Genomic DNA, 25496 nt, shown 5'->3' on the forward strand with positions numbered 1-25496 from the left:
TTTTTTGTAAGTACAAGAATCAAAGGCCTTCTTTAGGCTACGCAAGGTTATAGCCCACTTGAAGTACTCTGTCATTGTGTCTGGGCTCATCCCTCTTCGTTTCCATCTCTTGTCTTTTCTCTCAATTAACTTCAGTTCAAAGATGCTCTGTTGGCATGCCAACAGAAGAAACAATTGCCAGACCCATTACCATTCAGTACATTATTCCAGCTAAGGACAAACAGAGACATAAATGACCTACAAAAGGACTGGGGAGTGGGGGAAAGAGAAAGTATGTCATACTGTATTGGGTCTTTCTGATATGACAAATACATCCCACTGGAAGCTAATCTAATATGTTCTGTCTGTTGCTCCCAGGCCAGACTATTACCAAGGTCTAGAGAGGGGGAGAATAAGATGACTTCATTCTGTAATGGATTTTCCTACGCCTGTGCAATAATATGACTGTACCTGTGCCTTACCCTACCTTTTAGATGTTACCATGACAACTGCCAATGTCATGTTGTATATACACTACCGGTCAAAAGTTTTAGAACACCCCAATTTTTCCAGATTTCATTGAAATTTAAGCAGTTCAAGTCCAGTGAATAACCTGAAATGGTACAAGTGGTAAACTTAAAAAAAAAAGTTTAGGTTACCAAAAACTGAAACATAATGTACATTTCAGGTGTTACTACACCCTCTTAAGCATTATTTGGCAGTGTTACGCACAGCTCCTGTGCATAGAAGTTACACTGTATTCCTACAATGTGCACATCGCTTGAAAGCTTATTCTCTTGGCTACCAGCGTGTTTCATTCTCAAACACATCCGAATTACAGTTTCCATGTCACCTGCCATCATTCAGAGCCCTGGGGGTAAACGTGCGGTCTACTCCTGGGCGGGGGTCCCTTTCAGGGTTCTCAGATCACTTGGTTTCAATCAGATTTCTTTACAAATAGGCTCACTTGGTTCAGAACAACCTAACGATTAATCCAGAATATATTATTTGATGTTCTATCAAACACAGAGAAGTTCAGATCCAATTATGTAAAATCGTTGTGTATTAGTACACTGTAAATAGAGTTTTCCATCTTGACATTTTGAGCTCTCCAGGGGTGTGTGTTGCTTCTACTAAAACGTGAATGGTCTTGTTTTGACCAGTAGACTGTCTGGTTCCAGAATATGTCATCATTTGTCAGTATTTTTCACATAGGACAATGCTTCACATCATTAGAAAATCTGAGAGTCTCATGGGATACCAAAAGGCTGAAAGTTATTTACCACTTGGCAAACAACACAACAGTGAAGAGTACACATGGGAATAAAGAGAAGCACACAGACTTGGTGCCCTTTTAAGGGTACCAGAGGAGTTAAGCTTCAGCTGTCAGCTTAAAGTGGTTAAATTTTAAATGAAACAATTATTTTTTATTTCCAATTGTTTATTTGTTCTATGCTTTAATTTCAGAGTACATTGAGACATTAAACTGCGTAAATTTAAATAAAAACTGGAAAAAAATATGTTTTTGACGGTAGTGTATATCAGATGAGTTGCTGTCATTTAATCTGCTTCAAACTGAGTCTAGAAAGCTAGTACAGAAGAAGCTCACCATGAAAAAGCTATGCAGTCCAAGTCCAATCAAAGTGAAGTACCACCTAAGAAGTTTTTTACAATATTGTATACAATACTGTATATTCACTGTTTTTCTGTGTACTAAGTAGGGACAGATTTGCTATAGCAATTAAATGAGCAGATCATGCAAAACACAAGGCCCTTACTATAAGCTATAACTGGCTTATTTAACTGTGGGGGACAGTAAAGGTTGTTGCCCAGTGTTGACTGTGTTAGTGTGAATCTGTGTCCTTACACAGTCAACAGTCAAGAGTATGAGCTTTGCGAAACTTACGAATTCCCCCACAGCCGAGTAATAATGTGGCTCTGCCTTGGGCTACAGGACAGCAAGCAAGGCTGTCAAGGGCAAAAGTAAAGGGTGCAGAGTAATATTCTAGGAACTCATGAGAGTCAATAGCCTCTTAGTCAATAGCATTTAGACTGTGCAAATTTACTGGAATTAATTTAGTGTTGCCCCAACTCCCCCAGCAACCCCAGTAGAAGGCATTTCTATAGTATAACCTAGCACTCCGAAATGCACCTACTAGTCATTTCAGAAGAACTGTAGAACAGTGAACAAGGCTGCTGTCAGATTTATACATTCATTGTGGACGCTGTGTCTGTCAGACTGGTGGGACCAGAGCTTTGTGGAAAAGCTACAGAGTGAATGAAAACAACTTGCTATGAGGTCTCCGATGGGAAAGCCTTCACCACAGCAGCTGCTAAACTCCGCTGTCAGACCTTGTTACCTCTCCCGTGAATGAATGCCAGGAAGCCGGCCTGACTTCTCGCCAGGGGGATTAATCCTGCTGCAGAACCAAAACACTGCCTCTCCCACTGTTATAGACTTCACTATCACTATATCTCATTTGGAATATAACTTGGTCTTTGCTATGCACTAGAGAAATAACATCTCCCTATTCTCCATTAAACACAGTTACAGTGGTGGGAGGCCAGCAGATTGCATGAATACACACTTATGGGCCTGAGAGATGGACCTTACCACACAGTACTGGAATGGTGTGATCAGAAAAGCTGTTAGGCAATGTTGCTTGTATTCAAAAATGCATTGTTTCTGAGGCAGTAGACTTACATTAATTTATAGCTGAGTTTATAAATGGGAACTTGCATTGCACAGGGTGTTTTACAGTGACGGAAAAAAGTATTTGATCCCCTGCTGATTTTGTACATTTGCCCACTGACAAATAAATGATCAGTCTATAATTTTAATGGTAGGTGTATTTTAACAGTGAGAGACAGAATAACAACACAAAAATCCAGAAAAACGCATTTCAAAAAAGTTATAAATTGATTTGCATGTTAATGAGGGAAATAAGTATTTGATCCCCTATCAATCAGCAAGATTTCTGGCTCCCAGGTGTCTTTTATACAGGTAACGATCTGAGATTAGGAGCACTCTCTTAAAGGGAGTGCTCCTAGTCTCAGCTCGGTACCCGTATAAAAGACACCTGTCCACAGAAGCAATCAATCAATCAGATTCCAAACTCTCCACCATGGCCAAGACCAAAGAGCTGTCCAAGGATGTCAGGGACAAGATTGTAGACCTACACAAGGCTGGAATGGGCTACAAGACCTTCGCCAAGCAGCTTGGTGAGAAGGTGACAACAGTTGGTGCGATTATTCGCAAATGGAAGAAACACAAAATAACTGTCAGTCTCCCTCGGTCTGGGGCTCCATGCAAGATCTCACCTCGTGGAGTTTCAATGATCATGAGAACGGTAAGGAATCAGCCCAGAACTACACGGGAGGATCTTGTTAATGATCTCAAGGCAGCTGGGACCATAGTCACCAAGAAAACAATTGGTAACACACTATGCCGTGAAGGACTGTAATCCTGCAGCGCCCGCAAGGTCCCCCTGCTCAAGAAAGCACATGTACAGGCCTATCTGAAGTTTGCCAACATCTGAATGATTCAGAGGAGAACTGGGTGAAAGTGTTGTGGTCAGATGAGACCAAAATCGAGCTCTTTGGCATCAACTCAACTAGCCGTGTTTGGAGGAGGAGGAATGACCCCAAGAACACCATCCCCACCGTCAAACATGGAGGTGGAAACATTATGCTTTGGGGGTGTTTTTCTGCTAAAGGGACAGGACAACTGCACCGCATCAAAGGGACGATGGACGGGGCCATGTACCGTCAAATCTTGGGTAAGAACCTCCTTCCCTCAGCCAGGGCATTGAAAATGGGTCGTGGATGGGTATTCCAGCATGACAATGACCCAAAACACACAGCCAAGGCAACAAAGGAGTGGCTCAAGAAGAAGCACATTAAGGTCCTGGAGTGGCCTAGCCAGTCTCCAGACCTTAATCCCATAGAAAATCTGTGGAGGGAGCTGAAGGTTCGAGTTGCCAAATGTCAGCCTCGAAACGTTAATGACTTGGAGAGGATCTGCAAAGAGGAGTGGGACAAAATCCCTCCTGAGATGTGTGCAAACCTGGTGGCCAACTACAAGAAATGTCTGACCTCTGTGATTGCCAGCAAGGGTTTTGCCACCAAGTACTAAGTCGAAGGGGTCAAATACTTATTTAATACAATTTATAACTTTTTTGAAATGCATTTTTCTGGATTTTTTTGTTGTTATTCTGACTTCAAAGACTCTAGCAGGCAACATCTTCATCGGAAGCATGATGTGAGAAGAAGTTAAATGAACTGATTATAAATCCTGGGGCTGGTAGTTTAATCTAGGGCAAAAGAACAATGGAGAAAAATGCAGAACACACATCAAAAGATATTTAGATTCCCACATCCATTAGAGATCTAACTATTCCTTGAGGAGGTGGAGCAATTCCAAAGACATTCTTGCCGAGCACGTTTTTCACTCATAGCGTTGTACAGATGGAACTGAAACAAATCTAGTCTAATCACCGTAATTAGGAAATGCCTGTCCTGTATATGCACACTCTGAAGCACACAATTTGATATTGCTGCGCCTGTCATTTCCTTTGCATCCATCTGTAATTCTATAAGGCTTGATGTTTGATTAGTATATAAATATTAAATTATGCATGTCATGAATTTGTGCATGAACTCTCTTAACGGGCTGCTGTTAATGAATTATATTAGAAATGTAATATTAATGTTATTATCCCTAGAGGTGAATTATGGTAGTTTTTTTTACCCGTTAGCACAAAAAATGTGCATTATATTTACTCTGCTTATGTAACAGGGCTCTAAGTGTATGACATGGTGGAATGTGCAAGCCCCCTATGTCAGGGGACCACAGTTTTGGTTTAGTGAGTTTGTTGCTTTGCTGGTGAGGCTGTGGGGAGCAGGTCGCTCAGAGATGTGTCTGAAAGATGGCAGCAATTCTGCATGGATTTTGTATTTAATGATGATGGAATACTGAGTTTATGGTTCTGAATTACTTATTTTATGAAATCAATAATCCAGTTAAGATTGCAGACCTCACATTAATCAACTGTTCTCTGACAACCTTTAATTAAACTACAGACTTTCTTTCAATTTATATTAATCTTATATTTTATTGCCTTTGGTCATTACCATAGTTCAGTGAAAAGATTCTGTTTAAACATTAATGAATATCGTCAACAGCAGCAGCAGCGTCCACTGCTGGATGATATTATTTCTTCTTCTTTGGTCTCTTTTCCAGGTTTCCCGAGCATAGCTTCTAATCATATCTTCTATGAGGTCTTCTTCTTGGTCGTTTTTCATCTCTTAGGATCCATTCAATAGCATCTTACCATCTTGGATCTGTTCTTCTTGCATTGTGTCTGGTTCACTGAAATCTTCAAAATATATTTGTTGTATTACTCTTCAGATTAATGAATGTGTGTGTGTGTGTGTGCTTGTGTGTGCATGTCCGTGTTTACGTGTTTTTTATATCTTAAAATCCAGTCCTTGAAGGCCACAATCCAGTGTTATAAGTGTCTTTAAATAATCACCATTGGGCCAAGGAAAGGGGTATAGTGGGTTATATTAGGTGAGAAATGAGTTAAATTAACTGAAAAAGATCTCAGGTGAGGTGGAAACCAGGAGTGCACTCTTCCTCAGGGAATGGCTTTTATAAAAACTATTGTGCTTTTCCATTCTGATTTTGCTCTGGCCTTTTTCTTGTGGAATTTTGCAAAATTGAAATCCAATGATATCCCTGACAGAAACTGAAGCCAACCAGCAAATCTTGTGAAATCTTGTGTTGTACAGTTCTGAACACTCTATTGAGATTTACCGGTGACCCAGAAAATCAGAAGGGCTGAAGAAATAGAGATACTGTAATCTGAGAGCAGCAGTGGCCAGTTGGAGTCAAGTCTGGTTCAGCATCTTACTGAATACTATTAAATGATAAGAAGCAGAAAGAACGGTTGTCAAAATGCCCATTTCTTATCCTATGCTTTTTTAAAGCAGTGGTGTGCAGTGGCACTTTTTATGTTGTTAATAAAAGAGAGTTTGACATGAACTGCATATTCCTTATTTTTAAAGCTGAATAAGAAGGAAGGTCTTTCACTGAATTTGGTCAATGGGACCTGTACCAGTTAGATGTGGCAAAAAAATGAAAAGATTTGAAAAAACAGAAGTATGGATGTGGAGGAAGTTCAAGAGCTGTATTCCCTAGTTAATAGATTGTCCGAAGATCCAATTTGTTCATAACAGATGTAATGGGTTGGGGGGCCTGTCACAAGAAAGGGCTGTATGTAGGCGGGGTCTGGTCTTGAAACACACAGTAGGGAGGCAGGCAGAGGGTACAAAACAGGCTTGCTGTTGTTTTATTGCTTCCCTTAATGGCAGGCACAGTGTCAAAAAGCAAAACAAAACCTAGCTCTGTCCGAGCACTAACTAAACGTAAACAATCCCTAACTACAAAACAAACAATAACAATAACAGTACATGCCCGGGTCAGTAGAGCCGAACACCGGGCAAACAGAAGCACGACAGGGGCAAGGCAGGTTCATAGTCACAGTCCGTAATCAAAGTTCGTTACCAGTGGGAGGTTGTCAGACAGTCCGGGGTTCAAGAGGGAGAATGGTCCAGGTCCAGAAAAAGGGTCATAAACCAGTGAATCCGTCAACTGTGAGCTTCATAATTCCCTCTCCCTTTGGGTTTGGAGTCTTGGAGGAGAGGTTTTGTAGTCTCCTCCACTGAAAGACCCGCCCTGACCCCAGCCTTGCCTCTCACACTGCCACACAGGTTACTTTATTATTTTAAGCGAACATGTATTTGTATACTGTATGCTTCTGCTTTACAATGGACTGTCTAGATGCATGGTTCTGAGGACTAAATAAAGTGCAGTCCTTTGCTATTTTCCCAAAGCCCTTTGTCTGGAGATTACTCTGAAAACAGTCCCTTTTCCTTTTTTTCTGAAGGAGTTTTATATTTTATGTAGATTTTTTCCTAAGAGTACAGTAAATTAAACTACAGATAATTTAGAAAAATATGGGTGGCCAGTTGGTTTAGATCACGTGTCTCCAACCCTGGTCCAGGAGAGCCCCGTAAGGTTTTCAATGTCACCTTTCTATCACCAATTTATTAAAATCTGGAAGTATTTAATTCTAATCAATTAAGCAGGTGGTTAGTTCAATTCAGTCATTTAGCAACCAATATTGGCAACCTTCTGAATATCTTTGGCTTCTCAAAGTAAGAATTCCCTTGCTTGAATTGTTAAATTGATTAATAATTCATGTGGTCCCAGTGTTTATAAATGGGTGATTTAGGGTGACCTATAACATTAAGTGGATTGGGGCTGTCTGGGACAAGGGTTGGAGTCCCCTGATTTAAGCTGTTTTCACACTAGGCGAACCTGGGTCAAATATCAAGCGCTTTCAGATTGTAAACTCTGGGGGGGACTCACCCCTGCTAAAGACTAGGGTTGAGATTTCCAACCTGAGATGAAGTGCTCACCTAGGGTTGAAAAACATTAATGTGAATCACCCATGTATTGTAGTATCAGGCAAATGTGAATGCAACCAGGGCTAAACTCAGGGGCAGCTGTGTGAAAACAGCTTCAGATGCTTGTTTTTTCCAATTGACTTTCAATGCTTGGTTCATAATAACTACAGTAGTAATAATACAAAGTTATAGGTACATACCTTTTATTAGTTTTCTATAGTTTTCCCCCCCCCCTTAATTACTGACATTTCACCTAGGTTCCTGTTGGATAATATCTTTGAGAAACATTTAATATAATTGGTGGGACTCTTGCCCAGTTAACAGGATTTATACAAGCATGTCTAATTCAGAAAGAAGGCCACTTAAAGATCCTGTTTCCAAACAGTACAATTATGTAGAAGCTTGTGCAGTAGTATAATTTCACTTAGGAATCCATAAATCATTAAACAAAGCAGATTATTGATTTACAATACAAGGCAAATGCAGTGTTTTTGAATGTATTCTGATTTAAGCTCTTGTTTAACACTTACAAACTAAAAAAACAGAGACACCCCCCTCATATGAAATCGTGTTGAGGAGGGTTCAAGGGTTAAAACCATCAGACATCCAGGATTCAAAACATAATGCATAAAGGCTGGCTTCACGCTGTCCTGTGTCAGTAGATCTACTGAAATAAATCTGTATTTAAATAGCATCCACTAAGCTATATGCTGTAACTCAAGAAAACAATTCACAATCAGCATCAGCCCAGCATATTTTAAAACAATAGTTAAATGGAAGATAGAAAGCAGGTTACTTCATGTTACTTCAAAAGCATTACAAGAAACCAATACAATAATATTATTGTCAGTAATAATCATTACATTAGCCAACACAAGAAAAACAAATCTGCTTCCATTGAATAGGGCTTATTAACAATCTTGAGTTTTGCTAATATCACAGTTACAATAGCCTGTTGAGAATCTTCAATGATTAATACATTTTGTAGAACTGTAATTTAGTATAGGGAACAAAAGTAAAGAATGTCCTATGCATTCTGCACATTGTGCTGGAATCTGCCTCTCCCATTGGCTGACAAATGTAACACCAAAATGGGCTAAGGGCCACACCCATATGATGATTTACCCATGACAAATTCATCCCCATTCTAAGCAGTCTGGAAAGTATACTCCCTGAAAGTCCAGTTCATCCACCTAAGGTGGCTTGAAAAGTCAGGCTTGTAGAGATGGAAGGTTAATTAATTGTATTACTGCTGCACCCAGGGCCTGTTTGTTTCATATGATTGATGTCTATCTTAGCCCTGTGTCTCTGTTGTTCTTCCTCATTCTCCACATAAATAACTGCGACAGCTTGTGTTTCATATTCCAAAATAGCACAGATGTTTCACTGTTGAATATATTAAATCAATTATAAGTGACTCAAAGCACAATCCTTTTAATTGAATTTATTCCTCAAGTTTATTCAGTATTTCAGAAGCTTCCAGAAACCAATTATTAATATATTATTATAAACCCTTTCAATAAAGTATTTTCAAAGCTTTTGTACACGTTTTGCTTTTCTATGGATATCACTTTGAATGCTGTTGAAGCCATCTAGAATAGTATTTGGTACATATATGTGTTTATTCCTTATCTTAACAATGTAATAATTTTTAATAATTTGATAAAGTTCTATAATAAATAAATCAGTTCCATCCTACATCCATAATGAAAGGTGTACTGTTTCAAAAACTTTTGTGTAGTGTCAAGAATTTAACATTTTCCAGAATACAATTAATCACATTCTTAAATTGGACCTTATTGTAACATAATTGTTCAGTTATCAGTATACCAATAACAAACTATATGTTCAGGAACATAATCAGAATAAGTAATTGTAAATAAACATAATAATATATTTGACTAATGTATCCATCCATATCCATAACCACTACAACCCAGTAAAGGAAATAGCTATTTTTAAAAACCTATGTGAAGTGTTTGAAGAGCAAATATTATGGTTGGAAACAATATAGTGATATTTGTTAGCATTGTGTTCTTCGATGTAGTAATGTGCTTGCAATTGTTCTTTTCACTGATCATACAAGGGCAGAGGATCTTACACTCTTATATAGTAAGAAGAATGGGCAAACATTGCTGTGTCCAGATGTGTGAAGCTGGTAGAGACTGATCCGCATAGACTCATGGCTGTAATTGCTGCCAAAGGTGCCTCTACCAAATATTGGCTGAATTACTTATGCATTCAATTATTTTCTGTTTTGCATTTGTAATTAATTTAGAACAATTTGCAGATTATATTTTTCACTTTGACATTATGGACATTTTGTGTTGATCAGTGGCAAAAACTAATTTAGTTGACTAAATACTGTGTATTAACTAGTTCTATTTTTAGATTTGTTTGTTGATCACAGGTTGTGTCTAAAGACTAGGGTGTGTATGTATGACGTTTGAAAGACTAAATTATAAACCTGGTATAGTGATGTTTCAACTACGTGCCTTAATAATGGAAACAAACTTTAACAAAAAAAAAAAAAAAAAAGGCCGGTATAATTAGTGTTCATTGCCCATCAAACTCACTAATCCAGTCTATCAGGATGCTAAAAGGCTTTCAATATTAGGTGGTTTCCATCCAGATCAGACCTGGAGACTCATCAACACGGTGTAGAATAAGTACCTCTCAACTGTGGCATACGGACAAGGCAAGTTATTGTTTGAGGAAGAGGGTGTAGAGTTAGGGGGGTGATTTGGTTGGGGAGCAAGCACTTTAACCTTTTTTCTCTCTGGCTGCACCAGACAGATGACAGGCTGAATGGAGTAAGACCTGTTAAGGCTGAGAGGGAGACAGCTGTGTGGGGGAACGCAGTGCTGTCAGCCAGTGGCTTGGCCCCCGAGGGACAGGGAAATGGGTAGAGCCTGCTTTTGTAACCGTTCTCTATTGATTAGCCTCTTTCTCAACCTCGGAATGACACTCCCATTATTTAGCCCGGGCCTGGTGGGGGCTTCTCAGCTGCCAGAGTAACAGCAGCAGTGAGTTTGCTCATGCCAGCCGGGTGCAGTGTAGGTAGAAGTGTCTGAGCACAGCGGCGCTGGGAGGCTCACAGACTTCCTGGCTCAGTGAGTGACTCGCCTGCTGCCTGAATGAAGCAGTCTTCCCTCCTTTCAAGCCTATTAGGATGGGCCAGTGCTGCTGCAAGCCCTATGACTGTCACCAGTGTCTGGACAAGACGGTAAATGGAAAATGAAAAAAACAAAAAAAATCATCAGCTCTCTCTCTTCCCTTCCTCAGCCCTGGGCTACTGACACAGGCTTGTTTGTTGGGTATGGATCTGCTCTGTCTTTAAGTTGCTAATCGGGCTAGTTCAGGTGAGGCTAGTTTTGTTGCGAGTTTGTATTTTGTTATGTTAAAAAAAACAATCCTCTTTTGAAAAATGCTCACTGCAGTCTCCTTACATAATGTCATTCTGCAGTCTGGAAAGTGCTGCATTGCACAGACGATGAACCTTTATTGTGGCTGGGATGTGTGCAGTAATGTGCATTGCTACTGTCTCCAGCAGCACAGTTTTAACCAGCTGTCTGTAACAATGTCCTGTGCTACAGCAGATAACTCCTACTCAATGTAGCTGCTGCAGAGGCAGGCAGCTGCAGGGGAAGAGGACAGAATAAAAGTTTGTGTTCTTTTTCACTTCCTCAGGTCTGAAACTTCTTTATTATTGTTATTATTATTATTATTATTATTAGTAGTAGTAGTAGTAGTAGTAGTAGTAGTAGTAGTGTAACAGTTTGTTTTAAAATTATTTATATGGGGTAAATTTTGTTATTTTAGGGCATTCTGTGAATAACACTGCATCCTTCCAAGGAACACAGCAGTATAAAAACCTTGTCTATACCGGTCATAAAATGTAAGCAGGCTATGTTGCCGTGGTGAGGGTTGATTCCAAGGCTAGAATTAAAGTATGCTATAGAGGGGCCCCTGAGACCAGGGCTTCCATAGATTTTTGCCTGTAAATTTACACTTGGAGAGAGAGACTGGATATTATAATAAGAGCCAAAAAGGTCCCTGAAAGGTTCTTTCCTATGTATGGTTTATCTGTGTACTGAAGTGTTAAAATACATCTGCTTAAAGATTTAACTTATATCTCTAAGAGTGGCAAATATATATTGTGAATATGTTCCATCTCATCATTATAACTGGTTGATTTATTTGAATACCAATACTTCAAAGTAAATAATATTATCATGTAGCATTGTAAATATGTACAGTGTTGAGACATCTAAGGCATTATACATCCTCACACGTTGCCTTGGCTATCTAAGTAACAAGTCTTTAATGTGTTCTTTTCAATCTTCACATCTGTATTATTGTTTTAATCTAAATATAAGCTTATAATCACAAAGGGGCTGTGTCCTTGAGGCTGCTGCCTTCCTGATGTAATTCACAAATTAAGGAAAGCAATGATTTTACAGTAAAGTGGACAAACATGCATTAGTGTTGTTTTAGTGTATTTCCTGAACCATATTTAATATGTAATTGGCAGGTGTGTTCATTACCTATGTGAGTCTATACTCTTGTGTCAGTTTATAGAATTGATGTTTCCAGAACTAGCAGAATTCACACACCAAAATAACTTGTAGATATATAAAAAGGTATTCTGAAATTCTGAACTCCTAAACTGGAAGAAGATAGTGTCATGTGCCATTAGTTAAAAACTGCTTACTCTGTTTTAATTTGTCATTTTCAGTTGCTGTTTTTGAGCACTTGGCTTTCTGGAATATTCCTTAAAGACACTTATCATATTTTCTGAATTTATTATGTGTCCTCGTGTGTTGGTAGGAGTGAAAAGTATATGAGATTTTTTTGTTAAATTCTGTCAGCAACTTTTTACATTTAAAAGTGTAATCTTCAGCTACAAAATGATAACTGTTAAAAGGTTAAAGGAGGGATTCAGAATGTGATATCTTCTATCACTTCTTGGATAGCAAAACAGAGGAAAATAGGTAAAAGAGCACTGGATTTGTCATCCCTGTGTTTTGGGATAACAGTATAATAAAATGTTAAGATTTTACACTACAATACAATATTATGGGACCTTATCACAAGGCTGTTTATTCAATTTTCTTTTTTACACTCAGTTTGGGTGTCAAATATAGAGATAAACAATGTGAATGCTGAATGCTGTTTCTCAGAAAATATATTTAACAGTACTGTAGCCTTTTGTTGCATAGCTCTGTATGGAGGAATCACAGAAACATTACTTATACACTCCTACCAACACATGATGAGATATAAACTAATAATTTTAGAAACTGTGAGAGTTGTCCTTTAACACTACATATACATCCCTAAGGATTCTCTTTATTGGCTTAGGAGATAATCGCACACCAGCCTAAATTATTTAATGATATCTGTTGGAAGAACAACCAAGTAGTTATTTCATAATCAGTAGGCATTGATGTTGTTATTACTGTGCACTGTGGTAGGACTCGATCTGATTGTTACTGATTGTATGAAGCTGCACAGAAATGGGCAGAAATCTGTGAACCAAGTGAACTGTGAACACTGAAATTCTGTGTATCTCTTTCCAAAAGTATGTCATAATAAGTGTTTCTAGGGCATGGCATTATTGATATGTAGATACCTAAAGCCTTGGTGTGTAAACTTGATAGAGATGGCTCATTAAACCCATGCAGATTTTTAAGGCTTTATTTATCAAAACCCCAGGAGGAAAGAGGCTTTGGACAGACTGAGACAGGAATAAAATTCAGACCGTTTTTTGTTCCACATAATAATAAAGGATTACCATTCATGAATGGATCCTGTATACAGAATTAATCACCTTCAGTTTTTAGGTTTGTTAGCATTTTGACAGTGACCCTGCACACATACACTCACCTAAAGGATTATTAGGAACACCTGTTGCTTCAATGCATTTAGGGGTGTGGTCCTGGTCAAGACAATCTCCTGAACTCCAAACTGAATGTCTGAATGGGAAAGAAAGGTGATTTAAGCAATTTTGAGCGTGGCATGGTTGTTGGTGCCAGACGGGCCGGTCTGAGTGTTTCACAATCTGCTCAGTTACTGGGATTTTCACGCACAACCATTTCTAGGGTTTACAAAGAATGGTGTGAAAAGGGAAAAACATCCAGTATGCGGCAGTCCTGTGGGCGAAAATGCCTTGTTGATGCTAGAGGTCACAGGAGAATGGGCCAACTGATTCAAGCTGATAGAAGAGCAACTTTGACTGAAATAACCACTCGTTACAACCGAGGTATGCAGCAAAGCATTTGTGAAGCCACAACATGTACAACCTTGAGGCGGATGGGCTACAACAGCAGAAGACCCCACCGGGTACCACTCATCTCCACTACAAATAGGAAAAAGAGGCTACAATTTGCACAAGCTCACCAAAATTGGACAGTTGAAGACTGGAAAAATGTTGCCTGGTCTGATGAGTCTCGATTTCTGTTGAGACATTCAGATGGTAGAGTCAGAATTTGGCGTAAACAGAATGAGAACATGGATCCATCATGCCTTGTTACCACTGTGCAGGCTGGTGGTGGTGGTGTAATGGTGTGGGGGATGTTTTCTTGGCACACTTTAGGCCCCTTAGTGCCAATTGGGCATCGTTTAAATGCCACGGCCTACCTGAGCATTGTTTCTGACCATGTCCATCCCTTTATGACCACCATGTACCCATCCTCTGATGGCTACTTCCAGCAGGATAATGCACCATGTCACAAAGGTCGAATCATTTCAAATTGGTTTCTTGAACATGACAATAAGTTCACTGTACTAAACTGGCCCCCACAGTCACCAGATCTCAACCCAATAGAGCATCTTTGGGATGTGGTGGAACGGGAGCTTCGTGCCCTGGATGTGCATCCCACAAATCTCCATCAACTGCAAGATGCTATCCTATCAATATGGGCCAACATTTCTAAAGAATGCTTTCAGCACCTTGTTGAATCAATGCCACATAGAATTAAGGCAGTTCTGAAGGCGAAAGGGGGTCAAACACAGTATTAGTATGGTGTTCCTAATAATCCTTTAGGTGAGTGTATATCAAGTAATGTTTTCTGCAATGTTCTAGAAAATGTTTTAATTAAATTTGAAAACAAAATATACTGTAGTGCCCAGCATGGGAGCGGACCCTAGAAGCAAACAACCTACAATTACTGCCTTGATGGACCCAGCCTTTTGGTGAAGCAGTTATTGTGTGTGGTGGGGGGTGTGGAAGGTCAGGGTTCAATACATTGCCAACTGCCAGCTCCTTTCAACATACAAATATTTACCTCATAAAACAAATTGCCTCACAGTATCATAAAGAACCTGTCTCTAAAAAATGTTCCATATATAAACAGGTGTACAGTCTTTTCATACACGTCAATGTGTCAAGTAGTGAGTATTGTGTAATCCAACACTCATCTCTGCTTAAAGTCACTTGATGACATAAAAATAATTTTAAAAAGTCCATTCTGTTAGAAAAGTCACAAAAGTGTCTCATAGAGAGAGACATTTGATTGCTCTAGATCAGTGCAGAAATGGGGATACATTGATCTCAAATAGAGCTCTGTTCAATTAATCAAACAAATGCATAAAAAAGCAATGGGCTTCCAATGGTTATAAATGCATGTGGGTTTCCTTTGTGTTTTTTGATGTAACATTGTGTCTCTTCTCCTGTAACAGAGTGAAAGTGCCCTCGTGAAAGAGAGGGAGCTCTCCCTGGAGCTTGCAAACCTCAGGGATGAAGTGGGTAAGTATGGATTGGAAATATCATCTGCACCCTTTTCACCTCTTGCCCAGCCCTTCAGTAAAAAATTATTCTCACACATAACAATTTGCATAAGAGAACAGTCAAGACAGGCATAGTCTTGCTAACAATCCCGTTACCAAATACTTATTTTAATGTAACAAGCATTTGTCTCCAGGATGTTTTTTTTTTTTTTTTTATTATTACCTTGTTAAAATGCATTGCTTTTCCCTTGATAAGGACTTCTACGGTTTATGAAATCATAATAACTGTAAGCATAACAGAAAATGCTGTACCACATTTTGATGTGAAACCAAATATATTTGCTTACTGGGTTTTTGTCTTCCCCAGGGTGCTTAGAACAAACAGCTTGTATTATTCGAGTAAGACATGGACGTTCAACTTCCACAGACTTTAGAATCCTACTCCTGTGTCTGCATAGTGACAGGTTCATGACCTGAGCTCCTAACAAGCTCCATGCTGTCTTTATTGACCCTGATCTTAGAAAAGGAAAAAGGATGGGGGTTTCTCTTGTGCTTGTATATAACTCTGCACCGCTGTGGTAGTTCTTCACTCAAACTAGGCCACTGACTTCAGATATTTTAAGCTAGGGCAGCACTGTGTAGTAGTGGTTAGGGCTCTGGACTCATGACTGGAAGGTTGTGGGTTTAAATCCTGGGTGGGGCAGTGCTGTTGTACCCTTGAGCAAGGTACTTCACTTAGATTGCTCCAGTAAAATGCCCAGCTGTATAAATGGGTACAAATGTAAGTTGCCCTGGATAAGAGCATCAGCTAAATGACAAAAATAATAATAAAATGAAATGCCTAAAATATCTCTCCTTTAGAGAAACAGGCCTACATAGACCTCCCAGCCTCACCTTCTCAAATCCTCAGACACAGTGGTGAAAAGACTTTTGGATTGTAGCCATGTTTTTCACTCTGGGTAGTATTCTACAAATGCATGCATTTATTTAATCAAACCATGGTAGTTTGATTTCCATATAATTCCCATATAAATACTGGTTAGAGGGCATGCTTAATTCAACTTATCATTGGCATTATCTTTTGTGATTGATTGCAATGTTTTTTTTTATTTTAAAGCACAAAGACATTACATCTCAGGCAACCCTCCAGTACTGCTCTATTTTTAGTTCTTGCAGCTCAGTTAGCCCCTTGAGGTAAGGTGGTCCTCGGAGAGTGATATAACTGTTAGTAGCATAAGGAATATTACAGATGAGCTGAATTCTACCCATCCCTTGCTCATCCTTTTTTAAATCACACTGCTTAAGGACGCACGGTGACTCAGCACTCACATATCTTGACAGCATGTTCTATACACTCATTTTTAGGATCAAGCAGAAGAAACACTTTGTTTTGTTTTGCTTTTTTTCATTCTGCACACACTTGAGATTGGAAACTTAAATTGGAGTATGATACCAGGGAAGGGGAAATCAACCAGGCCTGGTTCTTCTCTCTGGCTCAGGGACCTCCCTACGTGTTTTAAGGCAATGCTCTGAAGAAATCAAGACTATTATCTGCTTCCAGTCACCTTCAGGCATTTGTGGATTGTATCAGGATCTGATAGTCTGGAGGTCTGTGTTATCAAAATGAGACGTGATTGGATACCTGCTGGACATTGTTTACCATGGTTGGATACCTGCTGGACATTGTTAAGGTTCCTGATGCATAGAATATTACAACAGGCTGTAACTTACTGACAAAACTGATTTTGACTTCTTACTGGCACATGTGAAAGGGCTCAGGGCTCCCAGTGGTGACGTAAGTCGGGTTTCTGGGAATGGTCAGCACATTGCCGTCACTCTGATGAGCTGATCTGTTTCCAGACAGCAAACTCTCCACACGAGAGCATTAACAGGAACTGGAGGCAAAAAACGTCACTGTTACATTGATCTTGTTCTGTAAAGAATTAAGATTTATGCCACTGCGTCAGCTGTGTCAGTATATACTACATTAAGGATTTACTGTCTTCTGTTGGCAGAAAGTTGTAAAGAAAATGGACGGTTTTCTTTTCTTAAAATTGTGTGCAGGCTCTATTGTCACAGCAAGTGGTGCTGTTTGTAAATGTAGTCATATATTTTCTTTCTGAACTTTATATCGTACTCTCTTTATAGATTATATTCAATTTAATTGTTCTTACTTATTCTTACTCATTCTCAGTTATTAACATCCATGTTTTTTCAATACAGATTCTGAGTGATACATTTTAGGGTTTGCACACATTGTCTGATTGTCATTGCAGAGTTCTTTCTTGCATCCAACAATTTTCTACTACTCCCTGTGGTTTTGTCCCAGTCAGGCGTTTCTAATACAGTATACCATCCCACCCATGTCCGCCTTTATCAATCAATCCCAGAATTGAAGGTCAATTATGTGAACTCTGGATGTAGCCAGATCTGTTTCCAGTCAATGAACCAACTGGTATTGCTGATCATCCCAAAGGGAAAGAGATTTCATTCTGTTATCTCTCAAAGGGACATGTCATGTGTTCTGGACTTGCAGAGCAAGACCCTTTGTTTGACTGGAGCATCAGAAGTCACAGTTATTATAAATTCCTTTAAACTGCAGTTGGCAGTAGTTACTTGCATAGCTTGCCAATGCCTGACTTGGCCTGAATTGAAATACAATAGTCTTTAAGATACAAAAAATGTGTTTTGTTGTTGTTTGTTTATTATTATTTACTGTGTTTAATATTGAAACAATAAAATCACTGTTTGTTAATATATACTTTGCCCAGTCAGGAATTCCATTTTCCTGCGCCATGGTTTTCTTGCACGTTTTAACCCCAAATAGTTCTCATTTTCCATGGTTGGAAAGCACTGACCTAATTTCCTTCTTCTTTCATAGACAGAAGAGCAGTGTGGCCAACAGTACGGTATCAATGTATAAGCTGCTGATGGGTTCTTTCACTGAATTTCTGACTATGACTAACTGTCCCTTTCTCCCTGCTGCCCTCCCCAGCCTTCAACACAGCACGCTGGGAGCGTCTGCAGAGGGACAAGGAGGAGCTGGAGAGGCGCTTCGAGCGGGAGCTGAGGAGGCTGCACGTGCAGCAGGAGGCCGAGCTGACTGCGCTGGAGGACGGACTGAGGGCGCACCACAGGGCTGAGCGGGACAGGCTGCAGGCCCAGCACCAAGCCCTGCTGGAGAACCTCTGCAGCCAGCAGCAAGAGCAGGTCAGAGCCCCCACTCTCCCTCTCTCTTGATTTCACACCATCAATGAATACAGCAGCTACAGGTGCACTCTGTCTGAGCTTGTGTGCAAACTCAAGTCCTGGTTTCATCTCTAGTTGAAAATCGACATGGAAAGATAGCAACTTCAACTATTTCCTTGGACTGAGGGCCCTAACTATAATGTCTGAGGGTTTAACAAGACTGGACAATGAACCTGACACACATAGACCCACACATTGAGATGCATTTACAGCGCCATTATATTTGTAATGTTTTTAAAGTGCACTGTTTGCTAAAGTCAAGCAAATGCAACCCTAAATTTTCACTGACTGTTACCCACTGTCACCAGTGTCCATTGAAAAGAACATTGCTGACACAGAGAAGAAAAGGATGTCGTTTTGCATTGTTTCCCTTTAGAAATGACACAGACATTTTGGCAAACTGACTAAAGTGTTTGAGGACTTTAGCCACCTTCTAACATAAACCATGAATTACAGTCACATAAGTCTGCCAGTGATGTTCTCAAGCTGTTTCAGTCAGGCAATTGGTGCCAGGTCCCTGCTTGTGCATTCAAGTAAATGCTTTTTTCCAAATGTTTGAATGTAAATGAATGATGTCAAATGAAAAACAAAATCTTGGTTTTGTCACTGGGACATAAATTGCTTAGCACCCTTGGCAGATTGCACTCTCTGTCGCTAGGCTTGTGAAGCTACAATATATCAGACCAATCAAACACTTTTGCTTTTGTTTTCAAAGAGCAACAAGGAGCCCAAGCCACAATCCTACCCACAATATCTGTGGGCAGAGTCCACATCATTAGTATTATTTATTTCTTACCAGATGCCCTTACTCAGGGCAACTTACAGTTTTTACAAGAAACATTTTCAAAACATTACAAAGTGTAGTAAATAAAGTCAACAAAATCCTAAGGGGAGTGGAAATAGTTCCAGTAAAAGTTAAAAAAATACATAAGTAATTGGGAGCATGAGGGACGATAGTTTAATACAAATGTGCATAAGAGCAAGAACACTGAGCTGTCCGGGGGATTAGGTCACAGATTTACAGGTACTGTCTGATCAGGTGTGTTTTGAGCAGATGCAGGTGGTCAGGAACAGTGCAGTACTCACCTTGATTGGTGGGTTCTTTCTTCCAATTAAGGGCGAGGGTAATCTAATTACCATTGCATTTTGGGTGTAATTGTTTTGCCGATCCTGTTGTGTTGCAGATTGAAGAAATAAATGTGAGCCACGAAGCGACTGTGCTGGAGATGGAGAACAGTCACACTGAAACTATAGCTGAGCTTCAAGACGAGCATGAGAAGAGAGTGAAAGGTAAACTGGCTGTCAAGGATAGACTTAGAATGGGCTCTAGCAGCCCCTCTTGTGTGCCTGAGAAATCACGGTGCTGGTGTTCAGAGCAGAGCCAGTCTATTGTAGTTAATTTTTGTCTTTCAAGACATAAATTGTAGATTAGCCATAAATGCAGTGTATTATAAGATTATATTTAATAATTAGCCAATAGTTACAGAATATAGGTACAGAATAGACACAGAATATTACTAAATCTGTTTTGGCAGAGTTGAAGATGGCCCACGAACTGGAAAGAAAATCACTGGAGGAAGATTTTGAAAAGCTGAGGCTATCACTGCAGGTAATGCTGAAGATTTGTCAATATTTAACTCTTTAAGTAAAATTGCAGCAAAGAGATGTGCATAAGCAGCTGAAGCGTTTAGAGGGTATAAAAGGGTGTCTTGAAAAAACAGCATCTCAGTATGTTAGACTGGTTTATTTCTTATTTAGGCATGATCATTTCCAGAACTGATGCTGCAATTCCTATTTAAACATTATCATTTTTTCCAGTTTAAGCTCGTCGCAGCAGAAAACAAGTTTTTACACTCTAGAAATGTAAAGGGCAATAGGGGAAAAGTACAAATCAAAATTTACTTTTAAATGTTCTTTACTGATCAAACGTGAAAACTAGCTACATTCAATTGCAAACCTATTTCATGTATAAACTGTGTATTCCAAGACAAGATGTTCACTCATACATTTAGGGTAATTTACAAAGAAAAGTATTAGGTTACACCTCACAAGTAAAAACAGTAACATTTACGCCTCTTAAACCATAAGATCTACAATAATCAACCATGCCTTGTTCCTCAAGCTGCATAAGGGAATAAACTATTGCACAAGGCCACATGATAGTGTAGGGGATGCACTTTCTCATGCTATGCTATGACCGCAGTGCTGCATCTGTGTTCCTGCAGGACCAGGTGGACACTCTGACATTCCAAAACCGCAGCCTGAGGGACCGAGCCAAGCGCTTTGAGGAGGCCCTGCGGAGAAGCACAGACGAGCAGATCGAGGTATCCCTGCCCGCCACTCCCTCACACATACTCATGGTAGGACTGCTAGGCAAAATAAAAAAATCTGCCTTCGTTCAGATCATAGTCATGTCAAAGCCTTGCTGTGGATAGAAGTAACTAATGAAGATAGTTTGTCTTTTTAGAAACGTTAGGTCTTTTGTCATCTTCTGTGTATGTGGGAACCAGATCAAAAATATATATTATATAAAATGTAACGATTGATTTGGTTTGATGGATGAGAAAGTGAAATCTGGCTTTGTTGTGCTGATACACCTTATGAATCCCCTGTTTAAAAAAGAACAACAACTTATTTTTTCCCAGTGTCACAGCTTCAATACTGAAATTGCTTGGGGCTGAGATTATTGTCTTCTACTGTACAGGACGCACTGGCCCCCTATCAGCACATCGAGGAGGATCTGAAAAGCCTTAAGCATGTTCTGGAGATGAAGAACCTGCAAATCCACGAGCAAGAAAACAAGATCTTGGAGCTGGAAAAACTAGTAAGGAAATAAGATCCTGGAGATTGAGTATTCCCAGTAGGCAGGCAACTGACTTGATCGATTGTCCCGTGAGGAACCACATCCTTGAGACAATCGATCAATCAGTGAGACTCCACCGAGAAAAAACAGGGATTTCATATTCAATACAGTCTGAAGCGACTCTGCCTGATTCAAAATACCACAATAAGTTAGTTATATATTATTCACACAGGCCAGAGGAAAAGAAAGTACCATTGATTCTCAATACTTTGGTGATAGGGTTTTCTTCTTCCTTACCATAACCATAAATTGCAGGAGAATGGCTATTATTTTGGTATTTGTGTAATAAATGTAGATGCTGAGTAGTTTTCACATTCAAATTTTACAGTTTTTACAGCAGACAATATCACCATTATAACAATCAGCGCAGTCATCCAGCTTTTGGTTGCAGAGCATTGAATTAAAAAAATAAAAGGTAAAATCCACTCACAGTAAATCAAGTTAAATTCACTAATAATAATAATAATAATAATAATAATAATAATAATACACGTTTAGTAATTAACTGCATTCAATAGTAGAGCCAGTGTTTTTGCGCACTGGTTCTGTATCAGAGATAAATCACCCGATCCTCGAGATTCTACATGCATCAAAGTGCCTAGTAGAAGAAACTTTTATGCATTCGAGGCGAGTGGGGGCCACTCCTGTAGCTCCCAGAAACAAAGACTTATGCACTGAGCCTTCACAATACAGCCCCCCCTTGTAATCTATGGAACAACAACCGCAACTCCCCGCTAGTGGCATAAAAACGCTACTTTATCCTATGCTTTCCCGCCTCCCCCCAGAAGCTGGCTTTTCACTTTTTCAGCCTTATATCTCGCAGCTTCCAGGTGCTGCACAAGGCAGGCTTTAGCTCACCTGCTCCGCATCTCCAGAAGCCGATATGCCCTTGTTTAAGCCTTACATCTCATAGCTTCCAGGTGCCGCACACGGCATGCTTTAGCCCACAGGCTCCACGCTTCCAGAAGCCGCTATTGACTTGCATTAGCATTATTCTCCCAGTTTAAGACAACGTAATCAGGACAGGTTCATGCACTCTGTATGGAAGCTAGGCACGCCTCCAGAAGCCGCAATACACCTGCTTCAGCCATATTTCACTCAGCTCCCAGGGGCCCTGGCGCCTCGAAATCAATCATAGTTGTCAACGTCGATGGTCGATATGTCGTCAGGATCGTCGGGAGTTCGATGAAAGGTCAAAATGTCGGCGGACCGACGGAGTAGGACAAGGTCGACAGCAGTAGTCAAGAGCTCGACAGCAGTGGTCGAGGTCGACGAGGGATGGTCAAGAGGTCGACAGTGGTGGTCGATAACGATGGCAATGGTCAAGAAGTCAACAGTGGTGGTCGAGTTTGATGCATTTGGTCGAGAAGTCAACAGTGGTGGTCGAGTTTGATGCATTTGGTCGAGAAGTTGACAGTGGTGGTCGAGGTCGACGCATTTGGTCTAGAGTTAGGACAGCATGTTTGAGATGTCAGCAGTATGGTAGAGAGGTCAATAGTTGGTCGAGAGGTCAGCAGATGAAGTTGAGGGAGGTCGGTCCTGTTGCTCTCGATGTGCCAAATGGTTTAGACTCTAGGCCGGCAGAGATCGAGTCAATATGGGAATTTCCTCAACCGGGAGATGGGAAGAGAAGCGGGCGGGATGGTCAGCCAACCAAAACCGCAGGAGACTGCTCTAGCTGGAGTATCATCGGTTTCTCACTCCTTCTCCTTCACTCAAATCTGTAGACAAAACTGGTAAAGGAAGTAATGATTGAACAGCAGATCTCAATGGAGGGACCGAAGTCAACTCTGAGCAAGGCTCCTGCTGTAGACTTGAAAGGGAACTGTCGCTCTCTGACTATAAATGGTGTAATGTCATATATCAGTGACAGATAGGGCCCAATCAAAACAGTTCTGTGGTTCCAACCCAAAAATTAGGCTATTGTCAACACACACATGGACGACGCAACTTGTTGTTGTCATGGAAACACTGCCTGATGCGTCAATCAGTGCAGAATATTCGACTTGTATAATTATAGTATTATTTATATACTCTTGAAAGACATAATAGGGCATCAGTGGTAAAATTTGGATGGAAAACAGGGACGTGCAGAGGGGAGGGGGGTAGGGCAGTGGCCATTACTAGCCACTGCTGATTCACCCAACAATTCATCCACAGCCCCACACTATAGTCTAACCCCCCCCCCTCATTTGAGTCTCTGTACGCCCCTGTTATTGCGTGGTCTTGGTTATTAAAATAAATATATACACATAAAAGCTACATTAAGGCGCCTTCAAAACACAACACATGTTTAAAATGCTAAAGCAAGAGAATAGCGGCTTCTGGAAGCGCGGAGCCCGTGGGCTAAAGCATCCCATGTGCACACCTGGAAGCTGCAAGATGTAAGGCTGAAGGTGGCCCCCACTCACCGAAATTGCATAACATTTTCTTCTACTAGGCGATTCAATGGATGTAGAATCGTGAGGATCTGGTGGATAAATATGGTAAAAAATCTGGTTGAATAAATCACTGGACATTTGTTTCAAAACTGCAGCAAAGGAACGGTAATAGTACTAATAACAACACCTAGTCAGAATAGACATTGTTAATATGTTAATTAAGTCCAATTACTACATTTTACATGTTTGCATAGAATGGTGCAACTTACAATATGATTAGGGATATAGAACAACAATCTCTTTAAAGCTCACATAACTTGTATTAGTTTGTTGCAAAAGACATTCAAGAGCATGTGGGTTACTAAATTTAATGTGAATTTCCTATTCTGTTCTATGTTTCTAACAAACGGACCTTGTTTCTCATATTTTCACAGGCAGAGAAAAACGTGGTTCTAGAAGAAAGGGTTCAAGTCCTCCAGCAACAAAATGAGGATCTCAAAGCCAGAATAGATCGTAACCTTGCAATGTCGAGGTTTGTTACTTTCTCTGGAGCATGAATTAAACATTTTGAGCAATAAAGTCAGTCACTGTCACAATCCCATATTCACTGTAAATAGATTTTTCTAGCTATTATTCGGTAATAGCATTTGTGGCAGTGAAATGGAGAAAGAAGGTATCCACTCACTCATTATGATGGGAAGCAAAGGCCTCTGCTGCATTGGAATAGACTACTTTGTTCAAATGTGGGAGCAGATAGTTAATCAAACACAAGACACTTACAGAGAGGTTTTCAAACCTCTTTATTTCACCCTGAAGGGAAATGATCTCCTTACTTTCTTAAAGTAGTTGTACAAGTTTAAAGAAAATAGCAGATCTGTCAGTGTAGAATTAGATACATCTATGTATATTATGTATCCTTTCCCTTTCCCATGGAAGAGATTACAGGGAAACAGCATTCCAATTCATCTTGGTAATCAGCTAGCACTTTCTGCTGATATCTCAGAAATTGAATCCATTTAATGTCCAAATGTCCAGAAATTGGCATTTTGTAGCAAGGTAACTTAGTGGATAAAAAAGATTAGCAATGGTTTTCTGTTGTTTTGGGAGGCACTGTTCCTTCTGTAATAATGATGCAATCATTATCAGTGTAAGATTACCAGAATAAGCAAGTTGCTGTAATTTCCAAATTAGATATGAAGTTTTTATTATAATGTACCGTTAGGTCCATAAATATTTGGACAGTGACACAGTTGTCATCATTTTGGCTCTGTACGCCACTACAATGGATGTGAAAGGAAACAATCAAGATTGTTCTTTAAGTGTAGACTTTTATCTTTAATTTGAGGGTAGTTACATCCAAATTGGGTGAACGGTGTAGGAATTACACCCATTTGTATATGTGGTCCCCCCAATTTTAGGGGCTCAAAAGTATTTGGACAAACTAACATAATCATGAATTAAATTGTGAGTTTCAACACTTGGTTGCAAATCCTTTGCAGTCAATGACTACCTGAAGTCTGGAACCCATAGACATCACCAGATGCTGGGTTTCTTCCCTGGTGATGCTCTACCAGGCCTGTACTGCAGCTGTCTTTAGTTCCTGCTTGTTCTTGGGGCATTAGGTGTAGCCAAATCAACTATTTGGTACATTCTTAAAAAGAAAGAGAACACTGGTGAGCTCAGGAACACCAAAAGGCCCTGAAGACCACAGAAAACAACTGTGGTGGATGACAGAAGAAGTCCTTCTCTGGTGAAGAAAAACCCCTTCACAACAGTTGGCCAGATCAAGAACACCCTCCAGGATGTAGGCGTATCTGTGT

The 25496-nt window shown here is 40.0% G+C and overlaps 1 protein-coding gene across 2 annotated transcripts in view; it reads left to right on the plus strand.

Moving 5' to 3' along the window:
* The window catches only part of mtus2a (microtubule associated tumor suppressor candidate 2a), a 194484-nt gene that overhangs the window by 163635 nt on the left and 5353 nt on the right, over positions 1-25496 (plus strand). The window contains exons 9-15 of one of the 2 annotated variants that reach the window (XM_066699875.1): positions 15136-15202; positions 18179-18393; positions 19617-19722; positions 19968-20041; positions 20658-20792; positions 21137-21256; positions 24111-24208. In XM_066699875.1, the coding sequence (XP_066555972.1) occupies positions 15136-15202; positions 18179-18393; positions 19617-19722; positions 19968-20041; positions 20658-20792; positions 21137-21256; positions 24111-24208 (815 nt within the window). The remainder of the gene's footprint in view (positions 1-15135; positions 15203-18178; positions 18394-19616; positions 19723-19967; positions 20042-20657; positions 20793-21136; positions 21257-24110; positions 24209-25496) is intronic. The other variant, XM_066699876.1, reaches the window with a different exon arrangement.

This window comes from Amia ocellicauda, chromosome 3, assembly GCF_036373705.1.
Source record: "Amia ocellicauda isolate fAmiCal2 chromosome 3, fAmiCal2.hap1, whole genome shotgun sequence".
In the NCBI taxonomy this organism is placed as follows: domain Eukaryota; kingdom Metazoa; phylum Chordata; class Actinopteri; order Amiiformes; family Amiidae; genus Amia; species Amia ocellicauda.